The following is a 26,026-nucleotide window of genomic DNA, read 5'->3' as shown; positions in this document are numbered from 1 at the left end:
CCTTGGGTTTTATGCAATTACTTTCTGTCTGACAGACCGGGCCTCAGTAGCCCATTACACCAGCCCCTGTGCAAAACTGATAAGTTCTCTTGTTATGTCTATGCGATTGAGGCGGTTTACCTTTGATGTGACTCTGATCCAATATCCTGTGTGGTTTTCTATCACCAAGAGTATGGAACAATTTGAGCACATAATACAAATTCCAGCAGCTTTTGAAAAACTATCAGCAGAGAAAGATTTTGTGTTTTTGTGTATTTTATATGTTCTCTTCACAAGCCCAAACCCATGCACACACACACACAGACATAAATATATATGTGCGTACATACTCGATACATGCAAATGCTTTACGTTCTTCTTTTCAATGCATACTTAATTACACTGGTCATATCAAACATTTAGGAGTTAAATTAGGAAGAATAAAGAGCATATGTATAAACTGGAGCATTGCAGGGTTTTGGTTATTCACTTCGCAAATTAAACCAGAATTTGTTTGGTTGTGATTCTTTTCTTTAAGGTATATATCGGCATCATGTGGTTTTCTTAGATCTCTAGTGATGTAATTAGTTTTGGCACATTGGGGATGTATTTCTGGGGGGTTTGAGTGCGTGTTGCTTTCATTTTTCTTTCCAGTTCTTTTCGAAATTGCCTTCTGTTTCTGGTCTTTTAAGACAGTCCTGGAAGTGAAAATATATTGAACAACGGTAAGAAGAGATTCTCTACACCCCTTACACCAGACAGGACTGAATGTTAACAAGGTGGGGCTTGTGACAATATGGGAGAGCAAGACAAAGCACAAAATAGTGGTAGGATAACATCACTGATAAGAGAGAACTATCTGCATTACACTGTGACGCTAGCGTCTCATTCCAGACTCAGTATGGACTGAATAATAAACTACAGTCTACTCTCCAAATCTTTGACCCTCAATTACTGTGCACTCGCTTTTAACCATTTTAATTAAGCATTAAACGGACTGATGTTTAATTAAGAAGTAATGATTTCACCATTTGGGGAAAACACCTGCTGCATTAACTAGAGATCAGATTACTTAAGCTTTTGGTTTCTCAAAAAAGCACATTTAATCTGCCAGTAGTAAACAACCAACAACTACCCGCAGTGTCCAAGCAGCTAGATTAAGAGCAGTCAACACAAATTCCACCTAGCAATTATTGGGAGCAGAGTCAGTTTAGTTCTATTCACCTGTATATCCTCTGGCTTGATGTTTATATTTCAGGCTTTATTACTAACGCTATACAATGTGTTATATGGTTTAAACTTATGCTCAAAAGTCTGAAAGGCGTACAAAATTAATAATGGAGCAGAATATTCTTAAAGCCATGCATATCATGCTTGATATGAAGGTGTAATATATATTGGTTTGTGCATGGGGTCGATATCTCTAGAGTAAAAAGTTGTATTCCACCATCAGAGCCCACATACTCATTTAGGCATGTGAACACCATGTTGACTCATGGTCACTTCCTCCACTGATAGTTGGTTAGGTTGGGGTGTCACTAAGTTGCATGGCTCCAGGCAGTCGTGTTATATAATGGTTGAACTCTTACCCCATTGGGTTTAAGGTTAATATTATGAAAACACTGCTGCAATAGCTACTACCTCTTGCAATGCAACCGATTAAACAGGATCATAAAAATAGCAGACATGCAGTAGTTAGGCTTCTGCGTGTGTGTGTGTGCGTGTGTTTTCTGGTACATACACAATCTGCCCAAATCATATTTACAATCTCCAGAAGCTTATTCCCCCAGCACCTCAAACACAATGTGATTTGACAAAAGGCCAGATGTCTCATTTGTATGATTAACCTACTTTTTCCTCAACCAGGCATCCGCTGAAATCCGTAATATGCATTTCATTAGTGCCTGATAACCTCCCGAAATTAGAGTAATTCCTTTGTGTAGGAACCAGCATATAAATATTATTCCAATTACTGCACGTCCACATGGATTCCTGTCAAATTATCCAACCTCACTGCGGATAAACACTTATTTCACACTTTCCTGGTGTTTTATTAAACTGGTAATAAAAAAGGTAGGCCTCAAAAACAAAGCACTAAAGCTACCATAGAGGAGCAGCTGAAATCGAGATTCATGGGGGCACAGTACTAAAATCACACAAAATATGTCTGCTCCCACTTGACTCTTGGAGCTGTACTGCATCTTTTTGTGTGGTGGTTCGTCTCAGACGCTCGCATTAGTGCAGTCCCTATGTGCGAATGATAGGTCCAATATAGAAATACAAAGGTATTTTTTCCTTCTCTAAATATGATCTCGCTTCAAGATACAGCGCTCAGATGCGTTTGCGTTACAGAACTACACTCCTCCGGGGGTGAACAGTGCCAGAAAGCAGGGGAAGTGGCTTTTGTTTTTTGATTTTTTTTCGATCCCATCTCAGCTGAGAAAGGAGAGAAGTGGGATGGTGGGTTTATTCAGACTGACAGGGAGGGAGAAACAGTCCAGGTTTGCAGCTCCAGGGGCAAGGCTCTTACTTTGTAAATAATTGGCACTGCAACTTCTCCTTGCTCCATCCTCATGTCAGGTCTGCCTCCTACTAAATTCATCAACCTAGCTTCCAAGGTTTTGGCACGTAATCGATCTAGCTGCCGCCTCTGTGTAGGTCAATGTCAAGGTATAATACGACTCCAGAATCTTCTTTCCCTGACACTAGGTATGATTCAGGCTTCTTCCTTAATCCTTTCCACCTTGCCGGGTCCTTGAGAGCCAATCCATAACGGCTTAGACTGCTTGGAGAAACTAAAAACGGTAACGGACACTTCCTACTCTCCAAACAAAAGCAACACATAGTGTACGTGTTGGGGCGAGGGAATCTGTAACGGTTGCGATAAAAGCAGAAGAGATGCTAGTTATACTTACTGTGATGCGTCAATGATCAGTAGTGAGTTAGACATTCAGGCCCGTGTTATCTCTCAGTTCGTGTGTTGATTGCCGGCAGCAAACCTGTAGACACTTTTCTGTAATTTAGGAGAACGAGCCCCTATCATTATTACAACAAAAGGGCCTTGTTATGATAAATGTGGACACTGATAAACACTGACAGTAGCCATTTAAGGTGGAATTGGAAAAAGGACATCCAAGGCTTTACTATGTTTTCCCTTGTCCTTTGAGGCTGAGAGGGGGCTGAAACAGATTTTGAGAAACAAAGCTGCAGAAAGGAAACGCTGAAGCCACAGAGATACTGTCCAAACAGCAAGAGCAAGTTTGTGGGGCCAAATAGCTCTCCCCCCCCATTTCACAAATCTCCGGTGAGAGAGCAGCAGGACTGCAAGTTCTCACTGAGAGCTTTCCTTTCCTTATGTTACTCAACTGGTACAAGGAAGCGGGCCAATTACTGTAAGAAGGCTTTCGTTCTCCTCAGCCAACTTTTTTTCTTCAAATATGCAAAAGCATTGTGTATCTGTTTTATATTTTTTTTCCCTTCAGTCATCAACAAGGGAATAGTCCCTAAAATGCTGCAGTGTGCTTTCATAGGTCAGGAGCTCACCTGCATTTTAATAAGAGACGTGCCAATTAGAGCCTTCTGTACAGCACATTTTAGCTGCGATAATTCACTTAACCCATGGATCGCAGCTGACAGGTACATTTGTTTACAGATCCCCGCTTTGAAAAGCTGCCAAAGCCTCCTACTTCGCATTATAGCACTGTTTCTTCTCGCCTTCCACTCCTCTTTCTTGTCAGCACAGTGTTTCCATGGAAATCAATTTAAAGCAACAGCCAAGCGTCCACCTTTTCTTTTTCTTTTTTCTTTTTCGTTTTTTAACCTTACAGCCTGCTAGAAAATCAAGATGGTCCTGTGAGACAATACAGCCTGGGGGTAACATTCCCAATGTTTTTCTTCATAAACGGCAAAACTAAAAAATATGTAGCAGCCCACCCTTTTTCCTTTCATATTTTTCTTCATTGTGGAAAATCCATCTGTTATAGTAGAAGTAGAAATCAGCTGTAAGACTTTAAAATCAAACCATTTTGCTTCAGCTTACCCTGAGCTGGGCTAATGTTGTGGTCGGTGGTTTGGGTGACGTTGTTAGCAGGGGGACTGTGGAGAATGGATCAGAACAGGAAGGGCAAATGGCAGTCTTTAAGTCTGTGTTGGTAAACCTGGGAGAAAAAAAACAAATAAAAAGGGGAAGCAGTGGCCACATTTTCATTCCACATCCTGTGCTTGTCGGATGAAAAGCACAAATGTGGATCAGTGCCCAAGTGTATTTGCTAAAGAGCCATGTCCATGAGTTGGATACTTCAGAACACATTGGAATGAGTAGCATTTGCATGAAAGATTTAAAAGTCTCTCCACCCCCCAGATGAAATAATACTCATAATTCATGATGAGTTGCAACCTTTTATGTACCTGTGTATTTTCATCACCAGCTTAACGCTACCCTTGAAACTGTCTTTATAGCAGCAAACACACCATGTGACACAGTAAGCCCCACCGATTTCAAGCCCTCTGCATCTCCAGGTGTCCAAACAGTGGGAGTGGATTAAATCCACACACTGCTTTTTCTGATACATTTCTAAAATCCCCCGCCCAGCTATTACCATGACCAAAAAAAAAATACATTGCCCAAATTCACTAAATGTGCTTCATTTCAACATTTTGATCACAGCCAAACATCTCAGCTTTTTACATGACACCTGGCATGCACCATAGCTGTAGACCACAAAATGCAAAGGGGTTAACCAGGAACGTGAAAGGGATCACTTGAATCAAACTCAGGTTGCAAAAATCGGTCACCTTGTAGAAAGTCTATTGCTGGTTCCTGCTTCAGTAGTTGAGATAAAATTATAGTGTACTCAATTATCCATTGCCTCTCCATATATTTACTCGGTCTGAATCACCATGGAACAACAAAGGACTGCATTGTAGAAAGCCAATTTCTTGCAAATAATGAGCTCCTTAATTGGGCATTGTTTTGTCTTGCGGTCGTTTGCAGATCTTTTTATGCTGGGGGGGGGGGTACTGCTTTTAAGAGGCATTAGTATTGAAACTCTAAATTGAGCTTATTAGACCCAACGAACATTGATTCAGCATACACAACAAATGGGCACAAGCCGCCCAAATGACCCCTGACCTCTAATCTAATTTACTACACTGCCTTCTATTGAACAGATTAACTATGTTATTCACACATGAGTCATGAGTACAAAGATGTGTCCCCCCTTCGCTGCCAGGACTGAAAACCCACAGACACGATTTAGGCAGTGTAATTCACTAAAATGTGAATACAGTCTGTTTCTCAAGGGCAAATTTTGTAACAGAAGCGCTTTGAGAAGTAACCTTGATACAAATTTGGGCTGAAAAGAGTGTGATGGAATCATTATCAAATCAAAAAAAGTTAAGTTGTACCACATTTTCTTTATCTTTTCTTTTCTACAGCTAATTTATGTTCATTGTTTCTTGGTGTATTTGTTTTTCTATGATTGGCTACAATATCTCATGTTCTAAAGGGAACATGGAAAACTTTTTAGCCCAAGAATAAACTGTCCTTTTCTTCTTCTTCACAGTATCTTATGTACATCAAATACAAGGTAACCCGATGAATGGGTTTTGTAGACGGCTTAATACACACACATTCAGTTTCTCATCTAATACATCAACTTCAATGCAAACAAGATCACTTTAAATGATTGTATTTAGTTATGTACACCTGTTTTCCCAGAAAATAGCAGAGAAAATCAAGATTCATTTGGGTTTGCTTTAGCCCAAGCCCTTTGTGGTTAATGTCTATAATTATTCCTGCAGATCGAGCTTCTAACCTATGAGAAGGATTTTTCTTTGGTAGATACAATGCATGACTCAACTGAAACTAATTTTGACACTATAATTAAATCACAACAGCTACCACGTTAATGTAAAGGTATTGGTTTTCAGTGTTACCTTATACTATGCCTTTCTACCACTTTCAATAGAAGGAAAAAATAAAAAAACAACATTGAGTGCCTTTGATTTCTAAATGTGTTGAAGATCAAAATGTGTTAAAAGTGAAAGCTGGGCGTGAGCTCTGAAAACACAGGAAGCATTTTAACACGTAACTGAAAAAATGAAGCGAGGTACGCATGTCTGAAAGTTGTGGGATTCTTGATGTATCGCACGAGGTCGTTTTACTGCACAGCATTTTTCAAGAGGGGACCCGTAAGAGCTCGCCTCATTCCTTCGCACAGCAGGACGGGGGCAATGTATTATTCAAGGCAAAAGGCAAGGTTACCCTTTCATTGCAGCCCTTTTGGGGGAATTGAAGGTTAAGGAGGTGCAGAGAAAAGAGCAGAGAAAGACTCGGTGCAGCCCTTGCCCAGTCTCAGAGCAGCCCACCTCTGGGAATGGAGAGCACAGTGGCCTTCTACCGGCCTGCGGACAAGAACAGAAAGCATTTTACCCTCAAAACCACCATTATTTAATGGATCTTAGGACAAAGTTAATCGAAAACCACAAGAGAACCAAGAAGCCAATGTCTAACACCAGAGGATTTACATTCTGCGGTGGAGGCAGGTAGCAGTCACTTCTTTACTCAGACAGAGCTTTAGTTACCAAGCCCTGCTGGAGGTAACGGCTTACTCAGACCTTTCAATTAACAGCTTGACGGGGTTCTTGGAACAATGAGCTTCATGCAGGCTGATGACAGCGATGTTCCCAACGACTTCTGTTAAGAAATTACTCGTTTAGATCACAGTCCTAGATTTCTGGATTAACCCCAACTTTTGGCTCCAGACTGGTCAGCAATGTTTGTCTTAGGAAGAAAAACGTATTTAGGTCAGTTCCTTTCATACAAGGTGCTACTTTCAAAAACAGGAGGTGTACGTTTTGTCTTTAACTTCTCAAAAAGGAGAAGTGAGGACATACATTGTCCCCCACTTTGTCAAAATGATTAATTAAATCCTGGCATTAATAAAATAGAACTAAATAGGGATGAAATGTAATCTGTCTCATAATGTACCTTTCAAAGGGGGAAAAAAATAACACTTCCGTAGTGTTAAGGTACAATAATTAGGGTGAATCGATTTAAACTCCTGTTGTTATGGGTAACCGGGCTGTGTCAAGTGTTATGTTGCTCATCAGAATATCCCTTCAGCCACCAGTTTCCTTCCTGAGGTTATACTGAATCGCAAAATAAACATTGCTTTGTAATAATTATAGTGTTTGATATAGCACCTTTTCATCTCAAAGCACTTTACAACAAGAAAACACAGGTAATCATCTATTTGTGCAGCAGGAATATAATCTTGTTCCTTCAACTGCAATACAGTTTTAAGAACCATCAAGAGTTTTAGATCCCCCGTCTCGACTGCTTTGTCGGTGTGCAAATACCCCTCATGTGAGGGAAAACAAAAGGGATTAACTGCCACAACCTCTCCCGGCTCTGAAAAGCACAATTCTGCTTTTTAAGATATTCTTTTAACTCCTCTCCCCCGGTTGGAGACCCCTTCTCCGTATCCTATGAAAAAAGAATAAGGAGAGTCTGAAAGGACAGCCATGCTAGCACAAGATAACCACCTCCGATGCCTAGAAAGGTCATGCTGTAGTAATGCCTTAAACTAAATCACATTACTAAATTGTTTTGCCTTCCAAATCTGGCATTTATACACTGAAAATGTCAAGGCTTAAGTATCACAGCAAGCAGAGATTTCATTAGTTAAGGAGAGCTGCATCCCCGTGTTTGCCGATTTCTCTCATTTTTTTAAGGGTTTTATCATGTTTAGCCTCAAATCATATGTGACAGACCAGTAAGGCAGAAGTGCTTCACAATTCTAATCACTTGGGAGACAGATGTATGGAGACCTGTCTGACTGATTAGAAATGAGGAGAACCGGGCATTTCCCAGCACAGCCAACAGACTGCATTTGTCTCCTGGTTTCTAAAACATTGTTTTGTCTCGAACATGGTTTCTACAGTAGCTTGTTTAAGCCACTTGGATTTCTTCTTTGCTTATAGGCAATTTTGAAGGCCCTCCTTCCATAATAGAGCTAAATTACATGAATAACAGTTGCAGCAAGCACAGTTTTCCCTCAGCCCTGTTCTGTTGCATTACCATACAGATTTTATTTCTGAATTGGCTCATTAAAGAGCTAAAATTGAGTAAAACATCTGCTTCCAATACAAGTATGTAATCAAGTATATAAAAAAACAGTTTTTTTAAACAACATATGGCAAGTGGAATCCATCAAAACAGAAACATTACAAATAAGAACTGGTTAAATTATATTTTTTTATTCACTGAAAAAGCACAAATCTCCCTACAAAGGGCACCCTTACAATGTTTTATTTGTGTCATGTTTTCAAAGCATTATTATTATTATTATTATTATTATTATTATTATTATTATTATTATTATTATTATTATTATTATTTATTTCTTGGCAGACGCCCTTATCCAGTGTGACTTACAAAATATAAGCGCAATACAAAGTGCAAACATACAGAGCAGTTCAAGGCATAAAACATCACAAATTCCAATTTACATAATATAGTGCAATTCAAACCATAATACATTTTATACAGTGAATACAATATATGAGGTCTTACACCCTGGATTGTAAAAGCTGAGTGCAGACAAGATGTTAGGTCACAGTCAAGGGCCGAGGGAAAGGGAGCAAAGGGGAAATCAAAATAATACGAGTACTAGTAACGCAAGGCAAGTAGTATGATAAAACGTTGTAAAGTGCTATCTTACAATGTTCTCTAAAGCATGTTCTCTAAAGTGGAGTTTAGTGCTCTATGTTTAGCGAACAGCTTGAATGTTTGGCGACTGTATTGAGCTGTAGCTTTGTGAGTTCCCGAGTTCTTAAAGGAGTTACTCCGCTGTCCCATTACTAATGACACATCCTTCTTTCTTTTTTCTCCTCAGGCTCAAAGATCAGAGTGAAACCAAGACAGACAACAAGAAAGGTAAGATCATATCTTCTTGTTGAAACATTGTCTTGGATTTCACAGATAAAGTCAACCTGTGAAAGTCAATTTCAAAATTTCATTGCCCCAGATACTGGAGTACAAGCTGCTTTTTGTGTTATCAGAGGCTTCTTAGCTTTTCAGTTGTTTTAGCCTCAATTCCTATTTAACAAATCTCACGGTGCAAGCAGTGAAAATATACACTGACATGTTCATTAAAGAATTGCAATGTCAAAATATCAGTTATAAAGTCTAAAAGGAGTAGATTTTATACCTTTAAAGTCGTTTCAATTATTGATAATATGACCTTGATTTCAGAGAAAAAAAACATCCTCAGTATCGTTTGTCAGATTCGGAGGAAGACGGAGGTTGAAATGTTATTTTTGTAATGCAGAAATAAATGATTGAAAGGATTTTAAGAGCGTGCCCTTTTTGTGCGATAAACTCAACCCGGTGTCTTGGGTGTAGTTTAATAGTTTATTATATCACTGACTGCATTTTGAAGCGTAACAGCAATGTAGACGAGATGTTTTCACAGAGGACAGCTAAACCAGTTGTAAAAGGCAACAACTCGTACTGTACAAATACAAATATTGCATTTAGGAAAGAAACACTCCAGGTACATAACTTACAAATTGAATTATAAGAACATAAGAAAGTTTACAAACGAGAGGAGGCCATTCGACCCATCGTGCTCATTTGGTGTCCATTAATAACTAAGTGATCCAAGGATCCTATGCAGTCTGTTTTTAAATGTTCCCAAATTTTCACGTAGTCCCCACGTAGTCTCCTCTGTTCCAGGGTGAATAGGTTCAGTTCCTCAGTCTCTCAGTAGGACTTTCCCTTCAGTCCTGGAATAAGTCTGGTTGCTCTCCTCTGAACTGCCTCTAGAGCAGCGATATCTTTCTTGAAGTGTGGAGCCCAGAACTGTCCACAGTATCCAGATGAGCTCTAACTAGTGCATTGTACAGTCTGAACATCACTGCCCTTGTTCTCAATTCTACACTTTTGACAATATACCCTATCATCCTGTTTGCCTTTTTTATTGCTTCCCCACATTGTTTGGATGGAGAAAGTGAGGAGTCCATGAAGACTCCTCCATATAGAATTATTAAGAATCCTTAAACCTGCACTTTAGATTTCAATACTCAATATTATTCTGTTATTATTATGTTAATTACACATGTCATTCTATTGGAGTTCTTAACCCTATTATGTCTACAGTGGTAGTTGCTGTTAACCATTTAAATTAATTTTAAGTGAAGTGAAAAAAGTGAATTTGCTTTTATCTTTCTAATTAGTGTCTGGACTCATCTGGGCTGAGAGTCCAAACATAGCAGCTCAACTTTTACTTTCAACAATCAGTCCAAAAATGACAAAGAAAATGCTGTTATGAATATATCTTGACAAGCACCATTCAGAGTTAGAAACTATCTACACATTCCATAGTGTGCCAGATATTTGTTTAACACTTATTATAAAGTAAATCTACTGCCAAATGTAGTACAGTTCAACATCACTTTATTCCCCACCAGAGAAAAAACTCAACAGAAACAAGCTGTTTTATGAGACAGAGATTTAGGAAAGGAAGTCCAAACAGTAGGGCAGGGGCGCCACCACGTGGTATGCTTCAGTATTACATGCAATAATCCTATTTCAATTAAGGAATGAAAGGACCAAGTGATACCAAGTTACCTTTTGTCTTACATATGGTAACTTGCCAGGGAAGTATTTTGTAAGAGTGTATGTTTCCATTCCTTCTAAATTAATTGTGAAGTACTGTCAGCATTACAGTAAAAAAGGATTAACCTGTTTCTGCTTTTGTCTATTGTTTATTTAATCTACTTAATCTAAATAAATTAAATAATTCTATATATATAATTTACTTACAGTAGTCTAATTACTTTTTTTCATTCAAATTAATCATTTTTGTGTCCCGTCACCCCCCACTCTGACATCTAGTAGTGTGTGTTCAGTCCAGCCAAGATACAAGGATCTTATCAGCCTCAAGTAACTTTCAATTAATTAGCTATCTGTTATTCTCCTAAAGTAAATGGTATCCGTGCGAACACTATCACATCCTCATATCAACGTATCTAATCAAATCAGGAGAGAGACGCATCCCTGGAGTTCCTCACACACTCGTTCACATTAGTACAATAGGAAGTGTTAATTAAACCTAATCCTTGCGTGCTGACTCGCAGGAGTGTTAACCCATTGCAGGGTAGCTGCTCAGTGGGGTGAATGAAGTGCCCAGATGTGTGGGACAGTTACCAAAACTTGATTATAAAAGAGTTCTGCAATCACAGCAAATGTTGATAAAAAGATCAAGCCTAGATATTACTTATTACTCTTATTTAAAATCTAACTTATAACCATCATACATGGGGATTTAAATGAACCTGATCTAGATGTAAGACTACATGCTTTAACTTTCTGTTTGCAGGACCTGTGTACGTACAGCAGGGAGGGAGGGAAGGCCGAGCCGGACCCTGGGGATGGAGTGAGGGGTAAGGAGGCCCTGTCGGGGGCCATCTCCCCTATGCAGTTTCCTGCCTTCGAAGGGAACAGGCAGTTGGGGGCCCAGGGATCCAGAGAGATGGAAGGCAACGGCCTGGATATCAATCCAGCCCGCATCACGAAGCGGCGGCGGAAGCTGCTGCTGAAAAACACCCTGCTGGCACTTGCTCCCAATGCCACCACCCTGCCCCCTACCTCGGCAAAGTGGCAGATGCTCTCCACGATACAGGAGGGCAGGAAGCGCCTGATGAAGGAAGTGTGTGCCAAGTACAAAAGCAACAGCAAGAGGACTATAACGCCCTACCATGTTTCCAGGATCTTCGTGGAGGACAAGCACAAACTGCTGTACTGCGAGGTGCCCAAAGCCGGCTGCTCCAACTGGAAGCGGGTGCTGATGGTGCTGGAAGGCTTTGCCTCCTCCACCAGGGATATCCAGCACAACACGGTTCACTATGGCAACCACCTGAAAAGGCTGGACAGCTTCGACCACAGGGGCATCTCCCAGCGGCTGGAGACCTACACCAAAGTGCTCTTCGTCCGGGAGCCCTTCGAGAGGCTAGTGTCAGCCTTCAGGGACAAGTTCGAGCACCCCAACAGCTACTACCACCCCGTCTTCGGGAAGCCCATCATCTCCAAGTACCGCGTCAATGCGTCGCGGGCCGCCCTCAGGACAGGCGCCGGCGTGACCTTCAAAGAGTTCGTTCAGTACCTCCTGGACGTCCACAAGCCTGTGGGCATGGACATCCACTGGGAGCATGTCAACCGCCTCTGCAGCCCCTGCTTGCTGGACTACGACTTCATCGGCAAGTTCGAGACCATGGAAGAGGACGCCAACTTCTTGCTGCACTTGACTGGGGCGCCCCGCAACCTCACCTTCCCCAGCTTCAAGGACAGACACTCCCAAGAGGAGAGAACGTCTGCCCGCATCACCCAGCACTACTTTGCACAGCTCACGCCCCCCGAGAGGCAAAGGGCTTACGACTTCTACTACATGGACTATCTCATGTTCAATTACTCCAAGCCTTTTAAAGATTTGTACTGAGGGCCTGAGCCGGCTGTACTCGCCACGCTGTTCATTGAGGCGGATTTTCCCGCTGCTGTCAATAAAAACAGGTTTCCTCGTTGGACGCCTTAGGGTTCATATTCAAACTACGCCTCTTTGGACAAAGCTTCCCCTGATCTGATTCGGGTCTCCCCCTCAGCCTCTGCTATAGACTAACTGAAACTACCATTTAGTCATCCCTCCTTATAACGCCACCTCCACTTCTTTCCAGTCTTCCTTCTTGAAGGGTTTGCCGCCCATGTATAGCAGTCTCTCGCCAATATCACACCCTTCACAGCCAGCCCTACTGTCAGACAGTTTCAACGCCTGCATAATGAGGGAGGTCTACCATAATCGCTCATGATTACCACCACATCTGGGACAACATTGAGATTGGCAGTTTACTGGGTTGGCATTAAAAAGGTGGTGGGGCAGAGAGAGACAATTATGTACCGGCGCAAAATTGTTCAAGAGGAAAAACTGGCAAGGGTGGCGTTATAAAGTGCTATAAACGGTAACAGCAGATTGCACACCCAGGTTAGCAAATCAGTATTCTGCCCTGAAAATCCGATTTATAATAGACATACCTTAATCTCACTCTAAAAAGAAAAACGTTGATCAAGGTCTATGGATAAAGACTATTAATATATGATTGGATACAAAATAAGGGCCGTCTTGGGTACAGCCTTTGCAATTTTCTTTTCTGTCTCTTTTTTTTTTTTACGCATAAAAGTGTTCAGTGTTTGTAGAATAAAAAATACATGTTAACTGAATACAAGCTTATGTACTACTAGAAAACATACTAGCTGCCCTGCTTGTCTCAAATGCCCATTAACTGGGACTGTTTCCCAGCAGATCAAACTGAAATAACACATTCCCTCCACTACCCTATACAACAAGACAGGCTGGTTCCTGTGTGAACATTGTAAACCCCACACTTAGAAATCAGTCCACACTTTGTTTTTAGAGTCCTACGTACACTGTTCCCTATTGGAAAAACAAATACTGCAAAAAGTGCAACATAAAGATATATATTTTTATATGTATTTATACAATCAATTTAGCCTAGTCCCATTGTGTAAAGATCAGTGAAACACAGTGCATAATTTGGCCATACCTATATAACCCTAGCTGATTTTAATAAAATGTGACATGATTTACATTTTCAGGACCGACTGGTTTATAAAAATACAGAATCGTGTGCTCCTGTCATGTATGCATAGTTACTACCAGATATAGTAAAAACCATGAAGCTTTTTTCCCAACAGACAAGCTAACATTAACACAGTCAAAAAATGTGGGTTTCCGGTAGAAAAGCAGCCGCCCAGCGATTGTGATTGTGTTCATATTCCGGCATGTTTGGTACAGTGTTACATATTTGTCTATTTTAAAAGCTTGACCACTGATATTGAGAAAGTATATGCCCAGTTGACTGAGGGGGGTGGGGGGGAGATTCTAAGTGAAGTAGAAATAGAAATAGAAATAGAAATACAATCCACAAAAAGGTGTATTTTTTTAACTTTTTTTTTTTTAGAAAGGACAGATATGGTCTAAGAACCAAACTACCTATACTTACAAATCAAAACTCTGGTAATTACATAAGCACTGAATTCCATTACAGCAGTTCCAAAATGTCCAAATCAGTTCTGAATAAGACAAGTAATGGCAAATTTACAAGAAAAACACAAAAAACACACAAAGGGAAAAGGAGACTTTTCCACTACTTGCAACAGACAGGAATAGAAGTGCAAAAGTGCCTGCTGTCACTATAATTGCCCAGTGGATAAGCAGACTTTATCCTAATGCTTTCTATCCAGAACCTATAGCAGATTATATATACAGATAAAGATATCTATCTATACATTTTTGTAATATTCTAAAATAAGGGGAATGAACCCCTAAGATAAATATTATAAATGACAAATCTATATTATTTTTCTTTCAATCCTGATCATTTTGTTGTAGTGGGATCAACCTTGAACTTTCCTTTGATTTTATTTATTCGTTTCATTACTTTGATGGTTTTATTGTGCTAACACCGTTCTGGTTGCCATCCAGGCCCAGAGGTTTAACGTGGGTGTCCTTAACGTGGGTGTGTTTCATCTGTGAATAGAGTTGCAGGCCGGCCTGACAGGCACCCCTGACGTTTAGAGGTCGCTACAGATATATACAAATGTATACAGTAATAAGTGAATGTAAATTTGTTTTTATCGTCAAGTGTACAAGTGTACAAAAAGAAAAGAGGAAAAAAATACAGAAAAAAAAAACGATGACATAAATCTCCACTCTTTGCCTTATTTTACACTGCCAATTAACAGGTATATCAGGAAGACTTTCAACAGGTGGTTGATATCTCTGCTATAACTGCAATGTCTACTAATAAATGTTTTAAAATGCGCTTTAACTTTTTCACTCTGTATTTGGCTTTTTCTTTTTTCATGCAAATGAGCAAAGGGGTGCAGCTGTTATTACCAAGACAACTGGCATGCTTCCCGACATACACAAATGCATTACATAATACACACTCTAAAAGGGGGTACAGCAATCTTACAAGAAATACATTGTCACACAATACAGTGCACAACCTTCGGCTCTGCTTGATAGAAGCTTAGTGGATGCACGAAGGAAGAAAAACATGACCAATTAGATAATAGCACAGTCTGAACTGTCAATTTAAGTGGCACAATTGGAGGACAGGAGAAAGAGAGAGCATAAAGGCAGACCCACAAGTTCTTTCACTCTCAGGAGACAGCTTCCCCTTTCTATCTGACACAAAACAGCACAATTCTTTTGCAGAGTCTAATTTAAATGGTCAATGTTATAAATGTGCTCCTATCTATCTCAATATCTAGCCATTTCAGACAGCAACAAGCTTTATTATACATATATAGAAGCTAAATAATGGAAGAAGAGCACAACACGCACATTATTTTCATTAGATATGTAGCAGTCAAGTGTTCCCACAGTGCAGCATAATATTTTAAAGACGCCTGGGATGCATTATAATCAGATCAAAGAACATGAATTACTGAGTTACTGAATGACAGCAAAACACAATAGCATTCGGTCCCAAATGTATCCTAACCTGTACTGCTCACTGCAAGCTTAGAAAAGTTGCTCTTCAAGCTAAACACAGCTCTTCAGTCTGGCTTATATAAAAATTGGCATCATTATCCGCAGCATTTATTATTTTGCATATGAGTCTATACAACCATACTCATTTTCCCTGATTCCAAAGACGTCACTGACCACTTTTTCCCAGAACTCTAACTGAAGGAAACAAACACCAAAGTGAAAAGAAGAAGTACATTTTGACAGTGAGCATAACGAATTTAGATCAAATAAAAGTTTCTTCCAACAGTGGTAGATAAGCGTGTTTTCTTGCTTGTGTCTTTCTTAGATTTAGTTTTTTGCCTAGGCAAACGGCACCTAACTGCCTGTCAGGGCTGAATATAATTTCCCAATTGACAAGCTGTCTTTCCGTTAAGCTGCTGTCACTCAGGAAACGGGCAAAGCCGCGGTGTGACTGATCCACTCGCCTGAATAATCGACCCGCGCCGCGTCGCTCGGAACGCAGGGCCGCACGACTGGAGTGAAGACGAGCCAGAAAAGACATGACAGGATGTCAGATTTGTTTTCAAGGTCGTCTAAAACCTAGGCCACTCAAAAGATTTCCAATATAACCAATTCACAGCCTGCTGACATAGTTGATGGGCAGGCAAGGGGTACTGGACTGCTCAGACAATATTTGCCAACCTGTAGTTTTACACACGAAAATTACCTTATAGATAATCCAGTTTGAATTCAAATATAGACATACTTGGAAGGTTTCCCACTAACCTCCCTCCTGCCACCACCATGGGAACCATTTTTCAGGATTTATCCTTGCCATGTTTTGCAAATCTTCAAATCACTGTCAATTGACACAACCCTGCCGTTTTCAATAAATGAAAGAACCAACCATTTTAAAGGTCTACTGAGCAGCGTTCCATTAACAAATAAAAGTCAACATCCACACTAAGTACCCTATTTCTTTTTCATTATTTATCAAGAGACACCCTTAGACCTGTCTCTAAATATGCAAACATAACACAGTAAAAGCAGCACTGTCGAGTAGTGGTTAGGGCTCTGGACTCATAACTGGAAAGTTGTGGGTTCAAATCCTGGGTGGGGCAGTGCTGTTGTACCCTTGAGCAAGGTACTTCACTTAGATTGCTCCAGTAAAATGGGTACAAATGTAAGTTGCCCTGGATAAGAGTGTCTGCTAAATGATGATATTGTAATGTAAAAGCAAGAAAACAATTACATATGCAGCAACTCATCCCTGATTCTTTTTAGGGAGGGTGGGCTGCCTCTTTAGACTTCTCACTTAGACTATAAGGCAACTGAATGAGGTCACTTCACATATCAGACACTTTACAATTCTTAAAGGAGTTTTAATCTGAAGTTCGGGAGGACAACCCCAATCTCACACCTGACTTCCGCCTTCCCCAACATAAGAATCCAGCAACAAACACACTTTCCCAGCATCCCTGGCTTTGCATCCCTCCTCCATCCCGAAACATCAGCCCTGCAGTAGCTCCTTGGCTCATTCCACCTAGCTGGGGGGTTCCCATGTCCTCGTGACCAGGACATCATTCCCTTAGTCAGGTGAGTTTATGCCAAAATAAACTCGATTCACCTTCTACTGCATACGTCTATTAGGAATGACCAAACTCCTGAAATCAACACAAGCTGAGCTGAAGACTGCAAAATAAAAAAACTAAACTCACACCATAACACTACTCAAATGTACAATGAAATGTCGGAAGTAGACAACCCCAATGCTGGTCACTCACTTCTATCCAATGAGGTATAAATTCCTAACACACGCCCAGCGTTCGCTGCTTCACATCCCACCTCCTCCCCCATAAGAAAGGTGGGAGGCCCCTGCTACCAGACCGTTGTTCCCTCAGTATAATTAACCTTCCACACCAATTCACAATTGGGGTTGTAAACAACTGAAATATAAATTGGGAATATTTCCCTATCCCCCCCACACACAGTTTTCCAGGACTTTTCCAAGCCTGGGAGACTTGGAATGCAATTCTCCAGGATGCGTGGGAGCCTCATCTAGAGTTAAAACTTTCTATTCCTCTGAGCAACAGCTGATGAAGTGCTTATACACTGCGATATCTGTCTGGCTCAGGGGCCCCCTAAGTCTCTGAGGACGCTGTACAGAGAAATAGCTTCCCAGGCAAAATCACTGGCGCACAGAGACACAAATGTCACTGCAGAGAGAGAGCGAGAGAGAGAGAGAGAAGGGAGAGAGGGAGAAGGAGGGGTAGAACAGGAAAAGCAATAAGATTTCTAAGGGATGGATGAAGGGGGGTAGTACAGAGCCCAAAATCCTTTAAATTCTGCTTAGATTAATTTATTAAGACTTGAAAGTTTGTAGCTCTGATCAATTAAGTAGTATTCTTGACACATGATCACCGCTAAATCGCCCATTTCTTTATGACTGAGACTACAAGGAAGAAACACTCAATATCTTTCTGAGCTCAAGGACCAGAGTTCCCTTGATTGAACAAGTGGCCTGCTTCACTGACCTATAATTAAGGTGTTCCCAAATATCAGAAATTAGCGATCTATAAAATTTACTGGATGAGGGCTCTCCGGGACCAGGGTCTGAAGTTGGAAGACAAAATCTGGTGCTCAATTAAAGCCAAAGTAGTGCTGGTGATGTCTTACATATTCAAGACTGTCACATTTATCCTTTTATTATGCTGTTCTGAGAAGAAACATGCACATATTTTAAACATTTAACAGGCTATCATCAGGAAACAATAACCCTTTATCCATAAAAGATTAAAACAATTTACAAAATCACTTTCTTTTAAGTCAAATGATTTACACAGGGTGCTTAATAATCTATCAGGCATTGACATGCAAATGTAGAACAACAAGTTAGATTTTTATAGAGGAAGCACTGAAATGTGTCATTTTCAATTCCCCGATAAGGATGTTGGTTTAGTTTTTTGCAGTGCTTATCTGCTACCTTGTTTGTTTGATGTAATGCATAGAAGTGCCGTTTTATGGCTTGGGATCAATCTGTTTAGGATGATTGTAACACGGACATACATTGATTTACCTAGCAATAATGGAAAGAAGCAATTAGCAATCTGCAGTATAGCTTTTAATGTACAAGGTTAATTTAAATAAAAAGCCATTCTGAAGAACATTGAGAACTCACACTCGATCCATGGATGCTATAGTTCACACACAGCTCTGAGAAGTGGTGCCCAAATTGCTTTAGAAAGCTAGACAATACACTGGCTACAGAAAGGTACAACAGACAAGCAGATCAGCATAAAATAAAGGGGGGTAAAGATTTCCTCTATTCAGCATGACAAAAGTGTAAAGTAAATCCCTATTAAAGCATTATCCAGGACATTATCTAAAAGTACATAACAAAACTACACGAGAGCCCAGAGCTACACTACACCATATCCTTGGTCTTTATTACTGAAGGGATTTGCTATTGTGATTTTTCCGAGTAAAGCTGGATTAAAGCCTGCCAATGCGAGATGTTCCTAAAGCAAGAAAAGCAAGTGAGCACTCCGGATGAGTAAGACATATGAGCGGCTCTTGGCAGGAAAAGCATAGCAGTTGATTGGGCAAATAGTGCAGAACTGGCACGACTCATTCAAAAACACAGAGCTAAGTACTGTCACAGGGGGGAGAAACCAGAACCTTCTGGAAAATCCACCTGCCAGAAAACCAGCCTCCCCCAAAAACAAAATAAAGCTATGAGACATAATTAAGTCTTTAAAAAAAACATCATATTATTGACACCTAGAGGGAATTCACTATAGCAAATCCTGAAAACACAACATCCATTCTTCATGACTACAAGTACCACTAGTCTATTGCACTGGATAGCAATTAGCCCTGGCTTCGTGTTGTTTTGTTTAAGGTTACTTAGTTTACATCGATTATATTTGTTTGTTGATTGTCAAATGTCTTTTTGAAAGCCGAAATCAAACCTGCCACATATTACCAGATGTAAAGGGACAAACCTCGCCAAGTCAGCAATGGAGTTCATGTAGAAAAGCACAAAGACTATTCAATATATTGCTACATATCCTGCCATGATTGATTAAAATGTTACAGTTATGACCCTTATACAGTATGAAATACAGTGCAATACAATACAATTTCTCTGCCTGCACAGCATTCCTCCAGTCATCTAGCAAAAGTATTGCCACAGCCATTAGGGTCAAAGTGGGGCTACACCCTTTCAAATACATTGTATGAAGGTGACTTCCAGCATGCCTATTGAGTATTGGTAATGTATTTATAGAAACTAAACTAATGTAAAGTAAAAACAACTCCATGAACCCTCACAGTTAACACTTACCTAAGCCCATGTTTTACACCCACACGCTGCCCGGTGCCTGTTTGACCTGAAGGTACAAACACATCATAATGGTTACCTCAGTATCAGTATTTCAGGAAGCAGGCAACCATCACCATGCATGCATAATCACAGATGATGCTTTTAAAGTTTTAAACGGTTTAAATCTCACCTTAGCAGGTCTGTCAATCTGTCTTGAGTTTTGTTTGCTCGTTTTCGTGTTCCGTGTGAAAGTCCCATTTTTGGTGGGCGGAATTGTTCAACTTAATGCCACTGTTTTTTAAAATCGTCTCTCCTCTGCATTTGAGGTATTTTTATATAATGTAGTGTACGTGAGAAATGTTTTACCTGGAAACTGGAAAACTACAGGTCAATTGAGCAGTGTCTCTCCTATGCGTTAATTATATTATATTGTATATGATTGGTGGTGAAATACATGTAATGATTTTGTCGCACTTTTGTGCAATATTGTTTGCATGTTAAGTTAAATTAGACATGCATACAATACACGACTTGTATTTAAAAGTGTGATTAACAACTAAATAATGCACAGGTGTGACCATACTATACGTGTTTTATTTCTGTTAAATAATAATAATAATAATAATAATAATAATAATAATAATAATAATAATAATAATAATAACCCATTAAGATTTGTAATACCAATATAATATAAATATGAGACGCTTGTTTGTGCGACCTGCCGTGAACACACGATGGCAGCACAAGAAGCAGTAAAGACTGGATGAGCTGTCGGGTCTGCGCAGGGGGTGAGGGCAGTCATGCCGCAGATTTACGGCTCTGCCAATCCGTGCTAGCATGAAGGGAACCGGTCATCAGCACAGCCTTTTAATCGGCTCCGGTTATCGGCATTGCAGGGGACAGAGCGGTCCAGTACAGGATCCAAACCCAGGAGCTGAAGCGGGTCAGACGGGGCACAGCAATGCCGGCTCTGCCACAAACACGCGTCCAGTGGCTGTGGGGTGATGCCATGTGCCAACATACACTCGGAGCACAATACACAGCTATTGCCATGCAGCTGCTCCCTGCACAACACTTTCACAACTCAACATCACACCCCAGCTCAGCCACTGTGCATCAGAAGCATGATATACTAATATACTGAAGAGTCTCTTAAATCATTACAGAAATTATATTATTTTCTCTTTACTGGTGGCATTAATAATACAAATAAATTATATATATATAATAGTATTACTACATTTGGAATGTTTCACATATTAAACAAGAGACACATGTCCTTGTCTGTGCACGTCAGAGCAACTTAGTATATTCATTATTTTTGTAGAAAAGTACCATGTTGTTATATTATTTTATGTTACAAGATGGGATTTAAGGTCTAAAGTACTTTGACTTTTGTTTTTTGGGGAAACAGCACGTATTATTTGTTATATTGATATTGTAGTTATTGGCAAACCTTATACCAACTGCTGAGCCTGGTAGCAAGGAAAACTGGACCAGAAAATGTTCAGCCCCATTTAAAAAAAAGTCAAATACATCTATTCATTATCTGAAAAAGTAGTAAACTTAACAATAAGGTAGTCTTTTTGAATATATCCGCTGTTAAAGAAGGCATTGCAATGTGTAGATTACGGTCACTGAACTTTAAGCATTGACCTGCATTAGCTACAGTATGATACCCTTGCTGCTGAAGTTCAAAAGGCCAACAGACGTCATGTTTTAAATGGTTTCTTTACATAAATAAGTTGGTAAGCGAAGGTGCTTTACCATCTGGGTGAGAGGGGGGGAAAGCCCTTTAGTTTTAAATGATGCCATTGTGTGGATGGAGATGTAATGGGGAGAGAATTAAAGACAGTGAACATCTGTGCAGTGGGAGAGGGGCTCTGAAGAAAAATGATCATTTTCGGGTTAGAGATCACAATGAAGATTGATTCACCCATAATATATTTCCACTCTATTTATTTATTTATTTATTTTTAGTGATGAATATTTGTACAGAGTAAACCTTTTTGGGGTGTTGTTGTTGCATGTTTTATTTTTATTTTCTTATTTTTCTTTTTTTGAGTGTGTTAATAAGCAAAGCATTGATATATTTTAATTAATGTAATGTATCGTATTCACCATTTTCCAGAACAATGAAATTAAAACTAGTTTACTAGATGTTTTTTTTTCCAAACCTTCATACCCTTTTTATGAATTATCTCTTCATGCTTTTTCCACTTATATGTAGCATATAGGTACTTGAATTAGTACTTCACACTGAATAGTAATTGAAGCTGGAGACAATCGAAGGTACAGTGAATTGTTTTAAATGAATACCTGTTATAGCCGTGTGTGTTCAAGCATATTTCAACATTAAATGCATGAAGTTAATAGAATTTCAATGTCCTATCAACATGTTCTTCTACAGATATAGAAAAATAACAATGATAGCCAGTTAAAGTACAAAGAAAGCTCTGAATGCCTGAAAGAAACATTTCTGAAAAGAGAGAGAGGTGAAACAATAGTTTTAATGCCAAGAAAACAAACCCAGTTGTGTTTCTCTGCATATGTTTTGCATTTTATATGATGGATTTCCATATGAAATATATGGAAATGCCAAAGACTCGATGTGTTTACAACCCACATTAATCCGGAACATTGCAGAAAAAGTATTGTCATGCATTATTCTTTAAGAACTGCTCAATGTGGTGATTATGGACAGAAAGATATATAGAGAGAGACACTGTCAATAATATATTCTAGTCTTACAACACAGAAACATACATAAATATTAGATGTAGTTATGATTTTTTTTTTCAAATCTGGTATAACTATACCATTTTATTTAAAAAATATATAAATGATATAGGTTACATTTATTTTACAAATTATATTATGCATGTGTAAAATGTATGTGAATTTATTTTGATGACTATTCAGGAATACTTCAACAGTATGGGCTTTGATATTAAGGAAAGGCTGAAGAATGGGGCTGTTTCTTGGCAAACCCTTTACCTAATATTCTTCTTGGCCCACCTGTCCTCCTAAACAGCTTTTTAAACCCTTTTGAAAGCAGACATTTAGGTTCTGTAGTATTGAATTAGCACCTCTAGGACCATGTTGCGTTCAACCAGCCCTACAGTTTGACCATCAAATTCTGCTCAAAGAAAAAAAGAAAGAATGAGAGAGAGAGAGAGAGAGAGAGAGAGAGAAATTCAACACTGACAAATGCCAAAATATATTTAATTCATCAAACAGGACTATAGAGAGAGGTTCTTTAAATAAACCATGAGTTTGGACCTTGTGAGGAGAGACTCCGCGAGGGCTGAATGAAAGTCTGCCAGGCGATAGGGCCAATAAAAAATACCCACAGAGGTCAATTGACATTTCAGTCGGAGATGAGCTGGGGCAGGCTGGCAATACCTGAAGCAAGAGATTCACATCAAGAGCCGAGACCGGAGGGGAGAGACAGATCCAGACCACCTGCTTCAGAGAGTGAAAGAACGCAGGTGTTTAAAAACATCAGAACAAACAGCACACTTCTTAAGGAGAAATGGGTCAGGAGAACGTGTGAACTCCGCATAGCTATAAAAAACATCTTTACCATCTACAGAGGGGCTTGACCTCATAGGAGAGATTACAAAAATAAATAATAATTTTGAAAGAAAGTTCTGGTTCTGTCTGAAAGTTCATTGGATCGTCAGTCAGAAAAGATGCATACCCAAGAAGGATTTTGCAACAGTACCCCCCTGGTATATTTCAATCTGGCCAATCCGTGCAAACATTATTACATGACATGATTATTATATGTACTTTAATATGTACTAGAACATTTACAAGTATATGTGGTTTGTAGTTGATGCTGTCTTCTAAATTTGGTCAAAGGGACGCCAGAACATTCCAGACCATAGCAAGAGGACTGAGAAAAGGATCTGCCCTCTTCTTTAAATCTACCAGTTGGTATCAGCATTCATTTGGATGCGCGGCAGCTTTTCAGAGCAGCTAATATTGGCTTTTGACATCCTGACCTTATGTATTTTCAAAACCCAAAGGAAGGTCCTATGGAGATTATGTTCTTGTCTCAAACACCTGGGCAACTCTTCCCCAGGCCTGACAAAATGGACGCCACAGTGAGAAGGAAGCAAGGAATTCAGCACTTCAGTTTTCCCTCTGTTACTAAAGTTTTTTCTTTTTTACCCGAACGTTGGACTGGCACTTCAGATCGACACTGGTCACAAAGAGACCACAGGAGACACGCGCTCTTTCATGGCTGCCGACATCACGGAGCGCAACGCGAAGGATCGGCTGGAGTCGACTGATGGAAGAAAGTGTTCTACACAAGGAGACAATGAACTGCCTCAGTCCATAACTTACTGTGACATACTAGGCGCCGCGGTCCAATTACCCAACTGTGGGAAAGGCCTGTAGCGCAGGCTGCCTCGCCAGGATGGATTACCCTCTTCGGAGTACTAAATTAATTCTGGGGAGTCAAGTCAATTGCTTTTTGTGCACTACCTTTTTTTTTTCTTGAAAGAGCGTGGACTTAAAGTTGTTCAAAATGCCCCACAGGGGAAGCTCCTGTGCTACCGGATATAGTAGCACACCTTTCTACTGACAATGCTTATGGTTGAGAGCAGGTGCACGACGATGGAGGAAATTGAGTGTTGTGAACTGTGGAAAGAGGCAGTGATGTGTATGCCCTCGTAGGAGTGCAGCAGTTAACTGGGGCAGGATCTATTGTATATGTAGTTTGTGCAAAAACCCGCTTTCCTCTACCTTCACAGACTTCTAAAGCATGTTTTCTGTGTTTTGTTTTGAATTAAAGCCATTTCCACTTATCTGTTCTTATCCCCTCTGCTTCTCAAGGTGATCTGTTTTCAAAATCATAAAAATATCTGTATGTAGAAATACTTTATGGCTGTGATGGTAAATAAGTCATTATACTAGAGGCACTGTCATGACACATTTAAGGAGGTTACGGCTTGTTACTGTTTTAAATGGTTTGGGATTAGGCTTCAAAACAAATTAAACACAAAATAACGCAACAAAACATAGAAGTCCAAATAGGAATTATATAGTTATATTATATTAATATAGTATTAACCAAAATACTATCACTCTAAACCAGTCATACCACCTTGAGAGAAGACATTACACTGCCTTTACTGTCTTGGCTTTTTACCAGCATGATACACAGCCTATGAAGTCATCATAGCTTTTGGGACTTCTTTTGTATTGTTTTTGATCTTCGGATGGTACTGTTTTAGTGCATTTTAACATTCTCTCACAATCTCTTTCATTCTCTCTCTTTCCATCCAGTGCTTTGAGTCCTAATCTCATTCCTGTAGAACATCTCTGGGATTAACTGAAACAGCAAATCAGGAGGAAATTCACTGTGGTGGGAACTGTATAATAAATCACAAAGGTAATTCAGCAATGTAACTATGCAACATTTTCATTCTGGTGTGGAATAACTGCAGCTATTCATATTCAGCAGCTAACACACACACACACACACACAAGCACAGATGTGACTACAGCAACAGACAATGAGTAGAGGGTGTTTCAGCCCACCCTCACAGGTAAATTAATTTGTCTGGCTTTTCACTGATCTCAATCGAGAGGAAAAGGCTCGAGCCAGCGCTTTCGCCGACAAATCATCTAATCCAGTGCAGTCTGTCACTATTGATCTTGACAAACTCGGCTCGAAAATGAGATTTCATCTCCTTTCTGGCATTCTGTGGGGGCTTTTTCGGCCATTGCTTAGAAGGTACGCTGTCAGCTCTGATAGAACGACTGACTAGTCCTGACTGCCCCCAGGGACACACTGTTCTGAACAAATGCCCAAAGAGCCCCCTCAAGGCATGTGCCTCTCCTGTCCTGACCTTTCACCTCATCTGCAACATGCTGTTCTGCCTGACAGCAAAGAAAAAGAAAGGGAGAGAGAGAGAGAGCATGAGATACCCAAAATAAACAGCCAATGTGACTCTTTTCAGTTCATTAAAAAGAGCATAATGAAGACCTGTCAATCTCTTTGTGTGGGGGTTAGAACAGCAGAACACTATAAGGCACTGATATATAATTCTTTGTTGGGTGACTTCCCTATCTGCCAACCAACACCTCGCCTCCTCACAGAACTTCACCAGACTTTTCTCAAACATCTCTGTGAATGCAAAGCAAA

At 39.9% G+C, this 26,026-nt stretch overlaps 1 protein-coding gene across 1 annotated transcript in view; it reads left to right on the top strand.

Moving 5' to 3' along the window:
• Positions 1-14,891, top strand: part of chst8 (carbohydrate (N-acetylgalactosamine 4-0) sulfotransferase 8) — a 154,386-nt gene extending 139,495 nt beyond the window's left edge. The window contains exons 3-4 of the mRNA XM_066714017.1: positions 8,880-8,920; positions 11,367-14,891. Of these exons, the coding sequence (XP_066570114.1) occupies positions 8,880-8,920; positions 11,367-12,482 (1,157 nt within the window). The 3' untranslated portion in view covers positions 12,483-14,891. The remainder of the gene's footprint in view (positions 1-8,879; positions 8,921-11,366) is intronic.
• The last annotated feature ends 11,135 nt before the right edge of the window (positions 14,892-26,026 follow it).

Source organism: Amia ocellicauda, chromosome 9 (assembly GCF_036373705.1).
Source record: "Amia ocellicauda isolate fAmiCal2 chromosome 9, fAmiCal2.hap1, whole genome shotgun sequence".
NCBI classification, from domain to species: domain Eukaryota; kingdom Metazoa; phylum Chordata; class Actinopteri; order Amiiformes; family Amiidae; genus Amia; species Amia ocellicauda.
Note: the sequence above shows the minus strand (reverse complement) of the source record. Positions and strands in the feature narration are given on the sequence as shown.